Source organism: Oncorhynchus tshawytscha, linkage group LG07, assembly GCF_018296145.1.
Source record: "Oncorhynchus tshawytscha isolate Ot180627B linkage group LG07, Otsh_v2.0, whole genome shotgun sequence".
NCBI classification, from domain to species: Eukaryota; Metazoa; Chordata; class Actinopteri; order Salmoniformes; family Salmonidae; genus Oncorhynchus; species Oncorhynchus tshawytscha.
In genome coordinates, this window is record NC_056435.1 from 51,093,364 (window position 1) to 51,108,110 (window position 14,747).

The following is a 14,747-nucleotide window of genomic DNA, read 5'->3' on the forward strand; positions in this document are numbered from 1 at the left end:
CTTAGGGGGTAGCGGCTAGGGGACTAATTGGGAATCTTGGAAATACTCTGTTGCTAACAAGACTCCACTTGTTAGTTATATTCCTCCTGTTTTTAAATGAAAGTGTGTGTCTACTACTGTCACGTCCTGACCATAGAGAGTCCTTATTTTCTATGGTGGAGTAGGTCAGGGCGTGACTAGGGGGTTATTCTAGTTTATTATTTCTATGTGGGTGTTCTAGTTTTCATGTTTCTATGTTGGTGATTTGTATGATTCCCAATCAGAGGCAGCCGGTAATCGATGTCTCTCATTGGGGATCATATTTAAGTAGTGTTTGTTACCATCTGTGTTTATGGGTAGTTGTATGTCAGCACTCCATTGTCGTCACGTTTCGTTATTCGTTTATTGTTTATTGTTTTTGCTAAGTTTCACTATTAATCAATTGTGGAACTCAACATTCGCTGCGCCTTCGTCCGTTTCTGCAAACGATCTGGCAGGCCAGGATTCACTTCCTTGGCGGGAGACGCAAGGGGAGAAGGGAGAACAGCGACGACGCCGGGGTTCGCGGCCACAAGGAAAGCCCAAGAGACAGCCCAAAATATTTTTTGGCGGGGGGCACAGTGGGTGGTCGGCGGAGCCGAGGTGTGAACCAGTGACAACATGGGAGGAGGTAGAGAGGTGGTCAGTTGACCCAGGGAGAGTGCTAGAACCCGCCTGGGAGTCAATGGAACAGTGCGAGGAGGGATACCGGAGAATGGAGTTGGCGAGGAGTATGCGGCAACGCAGGCGTTTGGAGGATCGTGTTACCAGTCCGGTGCAATCTGTGCCGGTCCCACACATCAGGCCCCAGTGCGCCTCCCCAGTCCGGTACGTCCTGTGCCTGCTCCTCGCGCTCGCCCTGAGGTGCGTGTCACCTGTCCGGTACCACCAGTGCCGGCTTCCTGAAACGATCCCCAGTTCAGAGCTTCCGGTGACAGTTCCCAGTCCAGGGCTTCCGGCGACGGTTCCCAGTCCAGAGCTTCCGGCGACAGTTCCCAGTCCAGAGCTTCTGGCGACAGTTCCCAGTCCAGAGCTTCCGGCGACAGTTCCCAGTCCGGAACCTCCAACGACAGTTCCCAGTCCGGAACCTCCTGAGACGGTCCACAGCCCGGAACCTCCTGATACTGTCCACAGCCCGGAGCCTCCTGAGACGGTCCACAGCCCGGAACCTCCTGAGACGGTCCACGGTCAGGAACCTCCAGCAACGGTCAACGGTCCGGAACCTTCAGCGAGGGTCAACGGTCCGGAGCTTCCAAACACGCCGTCCAGCTCCATGGCAGGAGCTCTCCTCTGCGCCGATGCCCAGTCCGAACACGGCGTCCGGTCCAGCTCCAGGGCAGGACCTTCCTCTGTGCCGATGTACAGTCCAAACACGGTGTCCGGTCCAGCTCCATGGCAGGAGCCCTCCTCTGCACCGATGTCCAGGCCAGGGCCGGTGTCCAGTCCCGCTCCATGGCAGGAGCCTTCCTCGGCATCTGGGTCCCGTCCGGGCACAGTGTTCAGCCTGGGTCCATGGCTGGATCCGCAGGATGAGCAGGTTCTTCGGCCTGCACCTTTGCCGCCACCAGGGATGGAGAATCCGCAAGCTGAGTGGGTTCTTCGCCCCGCACCAGAGCCGCCTCCGATGCTGGCGGGATGAGAGGGTTCTTTGTCCTGCACCAGAGCCGCCACCGACACTAGACACCCCCTAACCCTCCCTTTTGGTTTCAGGTTTTGCGGCCGGAGTCCACACCTTTGGGGGGGATACTGTCACGTCCTGACCATAGAGAGTCCTTATGTTCTATGGTGGAGTAGGTCAGGGTGTGACTGGGGGTTAGTTTAGTTTATTATTTCTATGTGGGTGTTCTAGTTTTCATGTTTCTATGTTGGTGTTTTGTATGATTCCCAATTAGAGGCAGCTGGTAATCGTTGTCTCTAATTGGGAATCATATTTAAGTAGTGTTTGTTACCATCTGTGTTTATGGGTAGTTGTATGTCAGCACTCCATTGTCGTCACGTTTCGTTATTAGTTTATTGTTTAATGTTTTTGCTAAGTTTCACAATTAATAAATTATGTGGAACTCAACATTCGCTGCACCTTGGTCTGTTTCTACATACGATCGTGACAACTACATACAAATAATGGTGATAAGGCTAATATTAGATTTGATAACAGATTTCATATAATTGGCATGACTTTTTTCACTACTACTTCTCGATTCACCTGCTGTAAGAGCAGTGTCAGAATGGAATGAAGTGATGTACTTTGTGTGTGGTGCTTTCCACTGACTAGACACAATGGTTTAGTCTGCTGGTAGGATTGATGGGTTTTGGCCCTGCTGGGCTTGTGTGAGTGGGGGTTATGGGGGTATTGAGCAGTGGGCCAGTAGTAGCAGTAGTCTAGGCATGTGTCAAGGGTTTCTACTGTTTTCTTTGTACTTTCTGTCTCGTGGGATAGTTACACAAGAGTAGATATTCCAGATGCCAAATACACAAATTCACACGCACACAGACACACACAGATGCGCCCACACACACACACATACTCGTTCCAGTCAGTCAGAGTGAAGGCCTGTGAAATGGCAGGGCTAGAGGCATATGTGAAAGCAATTTCAAAGAATGTATTTTTTTTCTGACTAGGCCATCCGCTACTAAACTGTGGCAGCATGATTAACATACATTTTCCTATATTTAGTACGAGTTAACCTAACGTAGCAGCCGTAAAAATACGCCTGAGTGGCGTATAGTCCCCACATCTGTTTTTCAGGGGAAACGCAAGTTAAGTTGAAAATACTGTATCCCTGAAAACCGTGAACACCACGCAGAGAGTGAGTACGAGTAGACATGCACGTGTTATTCCAATGTGAAGTATGGTCAAGCAGGGGGGAATAAGAGGAAAGTTGTTTCAGGCCTTTTCAATTACTGGAATGACCGTGGCCTGCTTTACGCCTGCTTCACGTTCACACAGACACTTACAGACGGACGGGGAACCTGTGGGAGCAAGCTGTACATATAGGGACAAACATAATACTGTACCAAAAGAGGAAGATACACGTAGAGTGCATTTGCCATTCTGGTAAAATGCATTGTCTATTGTATAGGACAGGAAACCAAAGTAAGGCCATGAGAGCATAGAACAGCTGGACATACCAAGGTCAGAGGGACACACAAAGGAGGGGGTCAGCCAAATGACCAACGGATGGACTATAGACATAGGACATATATTTTTAGGACAGGAAGAGAAGAGACACATAGTCTACTAGTTCTAATAAGGACAGACATACCAAAGAACACACCAAGCTAAACATAAGGGGCCCATAGGATAAGATGGGCATGTATTATTTTTGGGACATAAAGAGGTCCTGTCACCATTATAACTTAACTGAAAGGAGATATGGGCGTTATTGGACGTGAACAAGCAGGATGCACAGATTGGGATATAATGGTGGCAGATGGACTGAGGGAAGTAACTTCATTTGCATGTGGGATGGACTCATATGTTGTATGTGTATAAATACAGAGCCAGTGCTCTGGAAAAGGGTGTGTTCCGCAGACCATCTAGGCTTCTGATATGTTTTTATTAAAAGCCTATATTGAATTCACAAGTTCTTGTAAGTGTTATATTTTGTAACGATCCTCCACGACAAACCCAGTCAGAAAAACATTCTGCCCTATTACAAATGGCTGCTGTGGAAATGGTTGAGTAATCACTAGGGTATTGTATTAAAAAATCTTAACTTATATGAGGACATGTCCCGTCCACTAGTACCACCATTTCCACATTGAGAAGTCCATTGAACTGGCAATGACAATTTTTTGACGTATTTACAGTACCTTCAGAAACTATTCCTTTATGTATTTCTGTATTTTATTTTCAATAAATTTGCTAAAATGTCTAAAAACATGTTTTCACTTTGTCATTATGGGGTATTGTGTGTATATGTGTGATACTTAATAAAAATGTTTTTTTGTTGTTGTTTGTTTGTTTTTTTGCAGGCTGTAACACACCAAAATGTGGAATAAGTCAAGGGGTACGAATACTTTCTGAATGCTCTGTAATTGTAAGATTTGTAACTCTTAGGATGAATCATACAAGCCGGCTTGTTAGGCCCCTAGGGGTGAAAGGTCAGTTCAGGAACTCCTTCCCACCCACAAAAACATATGTTTTTAGTTATGGCAAATAACTCTCATTTTATGCATTTAACCACAAGGGTGATTCAGTTAATAACTTCTTATGGCTGCAGGGGCAGTATTTAGTAGCTTGGATGAAAGGTGCCCAGAGGTGCCCAGAGTCAACGGCCTGCTCCTCAGTCCCAGTTGCTAATATATGCATATTATTATTAGTATTGGATATAAAACACTCTGAAGTTTCTAAAACTGTTTGAATTATGTCTGTGAGTATAACAGAACTGTTATATGGCAGGCAGAAACCTGAGAAGAAATCCAAACAGGAAGTGGAAAATCTGAGGTTGGTCGATTTTCAACCCAGCCCCTATCGAATACACAGTGGGATATAGATAAAGTTGCACGTCCTAGGGCTTCCACTAGATGTCAACCGTCTTTAGAAACTTGAATGAGGCTTCTACTGTGTTGTGGAGCCGGATAGGAGCTCTTTGAGTCAGTGGTCTGGCAGAAAGCCAGATCCTGGTCACGCGCATTTCACATGATAGAGACCTGCGTTCCATGGCTTCTCTACAGACATTGGAATTCTCCAGTTGGAACTTTATTGAAGATTTATGATAACAACATCCTAAAGATTGATTCTATACTTACTTGGACAGAGAACCCCACTGGCTGAATGGATAGGGATAATATATCCGGAGAGCGCCATGATTCTGTAAAACAAAGTATGTCACAGTCCCTGATGTCTCCCTGGAAGGAGATCCTCACCCTGAAAATTAAGTTCCCATATTTGATAAGCATGATTTCTACATTCGGACCCCTTTCGTGCAGTCAAATGATCAAATCGCCCTCTAGTGGCCTCATGAATGGAATATTATTAATATTTTTCATAATTTATTTGATGAGACAGTTTTAAGTTAGAGAGAATCCTTGCCCACTTTGCGGCTAGAACCTCCGAGTCCTTTCAAAGCCCTCTGCCCATGACCACATGACAGCACTCACCCTGCTTTGCTCCGCTGTTCTGATGGAAACTCACAGTCATACTGTGACTATCGTTTACATTTATGAAAGACTGTCTTCTCTCTCCTTTCTCGCCACTGTGGTCAGTAGTCGGGTGACTTGGGTCTCTGATTCAGTCACGTCTTTCCCTCCACCGCCTCATTGGTGTTGAGGGGATCCGAACATTCCCCGATGCTGACACCAGGAAATATACTCCCATTTTCATTAAAAGCTAATGTTTCTGGATTCTGGCTTCACAAAGAAATATTGGACTGGCTTTCTCCAGGAGTGAGCTGACTGGGTTGTTGGAGAAAAGGCTGAGCTCAGCATTCATGGCGTAGCAAAGCAGTTGTTAAAGGGTTGGCACTCATCACTTCGTGTCCCCACAATACACATTACAGCCCAGCCAGGAGTTAGACTGTGGGTCTATGGCTGTATGGACTTTAATAGGGGGCTGAACAGTCAGAGTGTAAGGGATTTCTTCCATTGACGGAGAGGCGGACCAAAGCGCAGCGTGGTTGTTTTGATTCATGTTTTAATAAATCACTTCACATGAACAAACTAACAAAAACAAGAAACGTGAAAACCCAAAACAGCCCTATCTGGTGCAAAACACAGAGAGAGGAACAATCACCCACAAACATACAGTGAAACCCAGGCTACCTAAGTATGATTCTCAATCAGAGACAACTAATGACACCTGCCTCTGATTGAGAACCATACTAGGCCGAAACATAGAAATACCCAAATCATAGAAAAACAAACATAGACTACCCACCCCAACTCACGCCCTGACCATACTAAATAATCACAAAACAAAGGAAATAAAGGTCAGAACGTGACACAGAGGTCTATAACATGGATGCGTGAGGGAGCATAGAGCAGTCTTCACACGCAACCTAGAGGTCAAAGGTGAAGACGCCGCTCTCCTTTAAGGGTCCTCAGGACAGACAGAGGAGGATAATTGAGGACCATGACCCCCCTACTGACCAGTTGGGTTTATAGACCCATTGTATAGGGTTAGGGTTAACATTGACCGGAGGTAGGAGAGGACCACACTCAGCCTGCCTCAGCCTTCAGGCAACAGCTTTTGTTTTTACTGTTATTGTAGCTTGGTGAAAGGGGCAAGTAATTCTTCATTTTTGCCATGTTCAATCAAGATAGCATAAAAGCGTGACTTTTTACGTGCTTTTGCAGCACCACCTCTTGGTATTTTACTGATTGATTATGATTGAGAGAAGATCAATGAATTTATTATATTGATTATGCATTATGTCATTCTCCTAGTCCAATCACTCATATTATCAATGTCTTATTTACTTTCTCAAAAGTTGCATAATATAGGCCTACGGGAACAGAAACTTCACCAATATTTGTATATAATAGATTGATGATGTGTGTGGTTAAAGGTTATCTCCATGTTGAGAAGTCAATCTGTTGATGTATGTTCCTTCACCCTGAACTCACTTCTCTGGTTACGTTGCTGACAGAGCAAAACAAATTCCAGACATTGATATAGGGTTAACTAAAGCAGTGCAGTCTTAAGGCAAATATGCTCTCAAAAATGAAGAAGGGCTCCATACTATGTCCTGAAGCAAATCAAATTTGTTTCATTGATAATCTTCACGTGAAATAATAACTGATTGAATTTGACTGTGGATGATCCAGGGTCTATGTATATCACTTTATCTGCAGAGTCTGAATGTCCAGATAGAAGAGGTGCGTATCCGGGCTATCTACTCCCAGCGTAAGAGGGTCCCCATCACAGAGGGCTACCTGGAGGTGAAGGACGGGGGGAAGTGGAGACAGATCTGTGACGAAGAGTGGACAGAGATGAACAACAGGGTTATCTGTGGCATGTACGGCTTTCCTGGAGAGAAAGGATACAACACTAAAGTCTACAAGTAAGCTTTATTGTTACTAGTTCATTACTGTGGACTAACTCATTCAGCCTTACTATTACTAGAACATTACTGTAGACTAACTCATTCAGCCTTACTATTACTAGTACATTACTGTGGACTAACTCATTCAGCCTTAATATTACTAGTACATTACTGTGGACTAACTCATTCAGCCTTACTATTACTAGAACATTACTGTAGACTAACTCATTCAGCCTTAATATTACTAGAACATTACTGTGGACTAACTCATTCAGCCTTAATATTACTAAAACATTACTCTGGACTAACTCATTCAGCCTTACTATTACTAGTACATTACTGTGGACTAACTCATTCAGCCTTAATATTACTAGAACATTACTGTGGACTAACTCATTCAGCCTTAATATTACTAAAACATTACTCTGGACTAACTCATTCAGCCTTACTATTACTAGTACATTACTGTGGACTAACTCATTCAGCCTTAATATTACTAAAACATTACTCTGGACTAACTCATTCAGCCTTACTATTACTAGTACATTACTATGGACTAACTCATTCAGGTTTACTATTACTAGAACATTACTCTGGACTAACTCATTCAGCCTTACTATTACTAGTACATTACTATGGACTAACTCATTCAGGTTTACTATTACTAGAACATTACTATGGACTAACTCATTCAGCCTTACTATTACTAAAACATTACTATGGACTAACTCATTCAGCTTTACTATTACTAGAACATTACTATGGACTAACTCATTCAGCCTTACTATTACTAGAACATTACCGTGGACTAACTCATTCAGCCTTACTATTACTAGAACATTACTGTGGACTAACTCATTCAGCCTTACTATTACTAGAACATTACTGTGGACTAACTCATTCAGCATTAATTTTACTAGTACATTACTATGGACTCACTCCTTCAGCTGTGGACTTCTGAGTTCCTTCATCTTTTACAGGCTATGAGAGCAGGAGTCAGGAGGGTCAGCTTGTAAATGTTAATATTAGCACTCCTCACCTCCATCAACCCGCCAGACAAAATTATTATACTCATTATGAACACGGTTGAGTTAACCTAAAATGTGCTGTACAGTGGGGTTAGCCAATTCCAGAAGCCATTCTACTTTTAGCACAAAATGCAGATGGGCACAACCTTGCTCTTAAAACCGTCAATAAATAAAAGTCTAAAACTCCCAAGTTGAACTGGACAACATCTTTATTCAGGAAGGGTAGGGTAATATTTCTGTAAGTGTTTTATGTATTATAAAAAACAAGGTTGTTTGTATAATGTTTACTCATCAGGTACTGTAGAGAAGATCATGTTTTCACGGCAGGCTAAAATTAGAAAATAACCATTTTAATTTAGTGCACTTCAACAAAATCCAAATCATCTCAATTCAAAGTCTTGTTCTCAGGCTGCTGGCCAAGCGGAGGAAGAAGAACTACTGGGACTTCGGGGTGAACTGCACGGGGAACGAGGCCAGCCTGCATGGCTGTAAGCTGGGCCACAAGGTGGAGCTGAAGGGGAACGCCACCTGTGAGAAGGGGATGCCCGTGGTGGTGAGCTGTGTCCCAGGACGGGCATTTGCTCCCAGCTATACCCAGGGCTTCAGCAAGGCCTACAGGGTGGAGGTAGGTTGAATCATCTGGAACGAGAGAGAGCTTATGATATGATAGAGATGTGAATACTACAGTTTGAGCTGTCTCTGGCCCTGTATCTTGTATTGAAATTGAAAGCATTCAGAAGAGGAGAAAATTATGAAGAACAAGACCCTTCTTCTTCGGAACTTTGGCGACTACTTTGGGCTGGATGTGTCAATGTGTTGTTCATTTGTGCATAATCTATGAGTAGAATTAGCCACGAAATCCCTAGTTTGAAAGCAAATATTTTTTTGGAAGCTGTGCTGTGCCATTTTCCCAAAATTTTCCCCCACGTGGGCCAGCACCCTAACAATTCGAGTTCAAGCCAATGAGCTAGAGGTCTTCACGGATCCACCTGTACCCAAATACCTGAGAGCCAAGCGGTTCCGGATCCAGAATTCTAAATAATGTCACGTCACAGGTGATTTGATTGTCACGGGTCTCGGGTATGTGTAATTTTAAGTGACTTGTCCGGAAAGGCCCATATCAATCCAAACAGGACTGCTTCAATAGAGAGAAATGTTATAATTTATGCTGCTGCTCTTGCTTTTTACGAGTGTGGCGCATGTAGTTTGTTGTTGTTGTTGACCAATTATAAGTAATCAAAGCAGCCTCTGTGTGTGGCAAAAGTTAGGAGATATCTAATCAATGGAAGATGGAATTAAAATGACAGAATAAAAATTTAAAGGAGAATGATAGGCTACAATGACCAAGAGCCAACATTTGGGCTGCTACTTAATATTCTGAATGGAGTTGTTATTTGTAACTGTAAGATGAGTAAGTGCATGCACTGCAGCCTCTTTTAGCCTAGCTAGCTAAGGTACTATGTATTCATATTTGATGATAAATAACCTAGCTATGTCAGCTATTAGGCTATTATAGTGCGAGTCGGCTTGTTGGTTGGTTGCTGTCTGTCATCTCTCCCTCCCTGCTCCCTGTGTCACTCGCTCACAGTACGGACCCTCCCCCACCTGCTATAGCGGCACCTCTCTCTCCCTGCTCTCGCGCTTTATCACAGTTTTACTGTGGCTATAGATACTTTTGTACCTGTTTCCTTCAGCATCTTCACAAGGTCCTTTGCTGTTGTTCTGGGATTGATTTGCACTTTTCGCACCAAAGTACGTTCATCTCTAGGAGACAGAACACGTTTCCTTCCTGAGCGGTATGACGGCTGCGTGGTCCCATGGTGTTTATACTTGCGTACTATTGTTCGTACAGATGAACGTGGTACCTTCAGGTGTTTGGAAATTTCTCCCAAGGATGAACCAGACTTGTGGTCTACAATTATTTTTCTGAGTCTTGGCTGATTTCTTTTCATTTCCCCATGATATCAAGCAAAGAGGCACTGAGTTTGAAGGTAGGCCTTTAAATATATCCACAGGTACACCTCCAATTGACTCAAATTATGTTAATTAGCATATCAGAAGCTTCTAAAGCCATGACATCATTTTCTGGAATTTTCCAAGCTTTAAAGGCACAGTCAACTCAGTGTATGTAAACTTCTGACCCACTGGATTTGTGATACAGTGAAGTATAAGTGAAATAATCTGTCTGTAAACAATTGTTGGAAAAATTACTTGTTTCATGCACAAAGTAGATGTCCTAACCGACTTGCCAAAACTATAGTTTGTTAACAAGAAGTTTGTGGAGAGGTTGAAAAACAAGTTTTAATGACTCCATCCTAAGTGTATATAAACTTCTGACTTCAACTGTATCAATATTTTGCTGTCTTGCTAAGTGGATGGTCTCTACAGAAGGTGTAAACGGTACAGCCAAATGGTTACTTGCATAGTAGCAATATAAGAAATAGATATTGTCAATTTAAATAAAATAATATACAGTATTTACAAGAACAATATCAATAACGATATCAGTGATAGACGAGGTAATTATATGCATACAATCAGGGGTAAAGTGACTGAGCAGCAGGATAAAAAAAATAGTAGCAGCAAAGTATGGTGTGTGTGAGTCATTTGAATAGAGGCACTGCAGATAGTGCTAATGACTGGTTCGTCCGAACCACGCATGAACAAGGCAATCTATATTCGGAGAGCCTGTTTCTGTCCTTCCCTTGACTTTGGTTTAGGACATGTGATGTCCATAGCCTCTTCGTTGCAAAACTCCCTGATCTTCTCAAAAAAATTAGTTTGTCTAGCTGTGTCCAGTCCAGGTGGTGCTTGTACAGGCAGATCATCTATGGGAGGAAGGATGTCAGCATTGCGCAGCAGCTGAAACCTGGTCCCGACAGTCCGAGCGCTCCAACAACACCAGGCTCCAGAGCATCGAAGCTGTTAAACAGGGAATAAAATTAAATCAGAAGACATAACAACATTGCTCAACATCAATTTAACTCCCAAGTTTAGATAAGAAGAGTAACCTCATACAATGCAATGAAAATGATTTTCACCTGAAGTGCTGGTACTGCTTCATCTGTGGCAGCGGCCTGAAGTACGGAGTCAGGTGTTGTTGCCAACCATATCTTTCCACCAGAACCGTATCATCCTCCAGTCCAAACGGCTGTGGGATGTTAACCCCTGTCACAGTGCTGACTTCAACACTAACAATCTCAGACAAAGTGTTCACTCTGGTCTTTCTGAAGTGCTGCTTGATGAGGCCGAAGCACCAGTCGGGGGCAAACTTGGTGTGGCCTGTGATCAGGAAGTGAAGGTCCAGACTGTTTTCAGGTTCAGTAGGGGCCCACAGATACATAAATAATGTGAGATCAATAAAAGTAGTGCCAGTCATGTTGGAGGTCAATTAAATAAATCAAAATGTGTTTATGCATTACATACCAAGTGTTGTCATCAATTCCTTGTAGAGACGCCACACTGCTGCTTTTGTCACATGGGATGACAGCAGCTTTCCACCAAAGTGTTTGTGGTCTGGATGGCGTCCTGGTAATACTATTGCATTATCCTCTGCGTAGTTGTTGATGAAGTTCACCACATGCTGCAAGTCCTCGTGCTTCAGGTGTCACCTGTGCTTGCTTGGGCCAGCTCTCTTTTTGATGGGAGGCATTTGAACATTCTCCTTGTATGACTGGGGGAGGAGAGTCAGGCGTGTTCTACTGATGCTGAAAGACAAATTCCAGATACAAATATTTTTGCATTATTATACAATAGATGCGAAATGGTATTCTGAAATATCACAGTTCATACACGTAATGTTAGCTAGCCAGCCATCTAACGTCAGCTAACATTATCTAGCTAACAGCAAGCTTTAACTTGGGGTCTTTTGTTTAGACGTGTAGCAAGCTAAATAATGAACCATAAGCCGAATACGTAGAGTACTAGCAATACAAACTGACTGTCATAGCTAGCTAAAGTTAAACCAAATAAGTTCAATATTAGCTAGTTAGCTAGATAACATTAGGTTATAACTAGCTATGCGACATACCATTCTGAGAAAACATCAGTAACGTTACACAGTTCATACATGTAAGCTAGTGTTAGCTAGAAAGCCAGCCATCTAACCTCAGCTAATGTTAGCTAGCTAACATTAGACATGTAACGTTAACATTAGCTAGCTAGCTTAACCTCTTGAGCTTATGGCTCAATACTGCCCCCGTTGGAGGAAGTGCGTGCCCATAGTAAACTGAAAATATTTTTTTCCAAAATTGCTAATATATGCATATAATAATAATTATTGAATAGAAAACACTCTAAAGTTTCTAAAACCATTTAAATTATGTCTGTATGTAAAGCAGAACTCTCAGGGCAGCCTTTCTCCCAAACTCTCTCTTGTCAAGAGAAAAGTTGGGTCAACTTTGACGTCATCGCCCCCACCCTTCCCAGGCAGCTACCGATCTGGGAACAGTATGTATTTGTTCAGCGCGATGTCTGCTTTCAATTGGCACGTTGATTGTTTGAATTTCGCGCTCCCTCATCCTTTGGCGGGCGAAAATGCCCGGTTCACTCTCACATACATGCACTCTATTGCGCGCGGCCGATTTGGAGAACGTTCTTTTCCAATAGACACCAGTTGAAGCCGGTTCGTTTGTTTGCGATTATCATTGTTTTACATGATAAAAACATCATTTTGCTCGATTCTGCACTTAATTTGACCAGTTTAGTCGACATATAATATGTAATTTTGAAGTTTGATGCGCAAGAGTGCGGGACCAGAAGGAGCAGAAGTTATTTTGGGTGCATTTCAGCTGAAGCTGTTAGCATATGCTAATACAAAGACGCACAACTTGAAACCAAACGATGTATTGGGTAAGTATGACTCCTTCTACGTCTTCTGATCGAAGAACATCAAAGGTAAGGGAATATTTATGTGGTTATTTTGGGTTTCTGTGGACTCCAAACGTAGAGGAGACACTGCTAATATCTGAGCGCCGACTCATAGCATAGACTAGTGAACGAATTCTGTAACGTTAAAAATAAATGTAACACAGCGGTTGTATTAAGAAGAAGTGTATCTTTGTAACTATATGTAGAACATGTATATTTAGTCATGTTTATTGCTTGTTATCTGACGTTATCTGTCGGAGCTATCATAATTTCTCCGGACATTTTGAGTAGCATTTTTTGAAATGTCGTCATTGTAAACAGAGATTTATGGATATTAATGGCATATTATTGAAAAAAAAAAAAAAAAAATGTACTGTGTAACATGTAATATTACTGTCATCTGATGAAGATTTTCAAAAGGTTAGTGAATTATTTATTTTTAATCTTACTTTTAAATTTTATATTTTCTGGGACAAAATGGCCGCCGCTTGCCTTTTGTTTCGGTGGTGGTCTAATATAAATGTGTGCTATGTTTTCGCCGTAAAACATTTTAGAAATCTGACTTGCTGGGTAGATGAACAAGGTGTTTATCTTTCATTTGAGCTATTGGACTTGTGTAGGTGTGGAGGTTAAATATGTCTAAGAATATTTTTTCGCATTTTGCGTTATGCTAATGAGCTTGAGCCGTAGTCACGATCCCGGATCCGGGATGGGTAGCATCAAGAGGTTAACAATGAACTATAATCCCAAGCCATAAAGTACTAGCAATACAAACCCATTGTCATAGCTAGCTAAAGTTAACCAAATAGGATCGATGTTTGCTAGTTAGCTACCTAACATTAGGCTATAACTAGCCATGCGAAATGGCATTCTGAGAAAACATCACTAACGTTACACACAGTTCATAGATGTTGATCGTCGTTTCTTCACCATCACTGTCATCAAAAAGACTCAACAATGTCTTTTTCAATTAAAATGTTTTTACCTAAATCAGGGATTTCCTCATCGTCTGATTAATTTTTCAGAGTCAGAGAGTCAGCATGGCACGATCGTCCTCCCATTGACCTTTGTCGATAGCGCCTGATAAATTCAGGGCAGAAATGTTATTGAGAGCAGTAGCAACATATTTGCAGTTCTCCGTGGCTAACGTTATATCTTTTGAAAAAACCTGCAGTAGAAAGGATTATGTACGCATAATGAGCAACTCATTTTAGAGACACAAGATGCTACACTGCAGACCATTCTGAAACTCATTTCTAGGCATGTCCAGCCCACTCATTATCTCAGCCAATCATGGCTAGCAGGAAGGTTCCGACTTTTTCTTTGGCTAAACCAACTAGAATCGTAATTTAACAACTTTATTCGTATTTTTGCGCTCGTGAGTGCTACTTTCAGAACTACTGGCTAAAAAGTATACAGAAATACCGGAGAATCTCTTTAATGTTATGTAAAATCGACATGCCTGCTCCCCTCCCCCTTTCTGGCGCTCGAGGGCACCAGGCTGCCCATCATTACGCACACCTGTCATCATAGTTACGCGCATCAGCGCTTCATTGGACTAACCTGTACTCCTTCACTTTGTTGATTCCCCCCTCTATATCTGTCTGTTCCTCAGTTTGATCCCTGTGTCAGCAATAATGTAGTTTTGTTACCCCTGTCCAGAAGCTGTCCATGTTTTGTTTAATGTCCATTGTTAATTAAATGTTCACTCCCTCTTACTTCTCGTCTCCCAGCATCTGTCCTTACAGAATGCTGACACCTGTCATGACGTTGGCCTGTGGGTAAGGTTTATGACCCCCCCATAAATACCTTTCTCCCTTCCCTCTCTCTCTGACTCTACTGAAGG

At 42.7% G+C, this 14,747-nt stretch overlaps 1 protein-coding gene across 1 annotated transcript in view; it reads left to right on the top strand.

Moving 5' to 3' along the window:
- The window catches only part of LOC112254781 (lysyl oxidase homolog 2A), a 72,382-nt gene that overhangs the window by 24,008 nt on the left and 33,627 nt on the right, over window positions 1-14,747 (top strand). Inside the window, exons 4-5 of the mRNA XM_024427624.2 lie at window positions 6,814-7,022; window positions 8,441-8,657. Coding sequence (XP_024283392.1) covers window positions 6,814-7,022; window positions 8,441-8,657 — 426 coding nt within the window. The remainder of the gene's footprint in view (window positions 1-6,813; window positions 7,023-8,440; window positions 8,658-14,747) is intronic.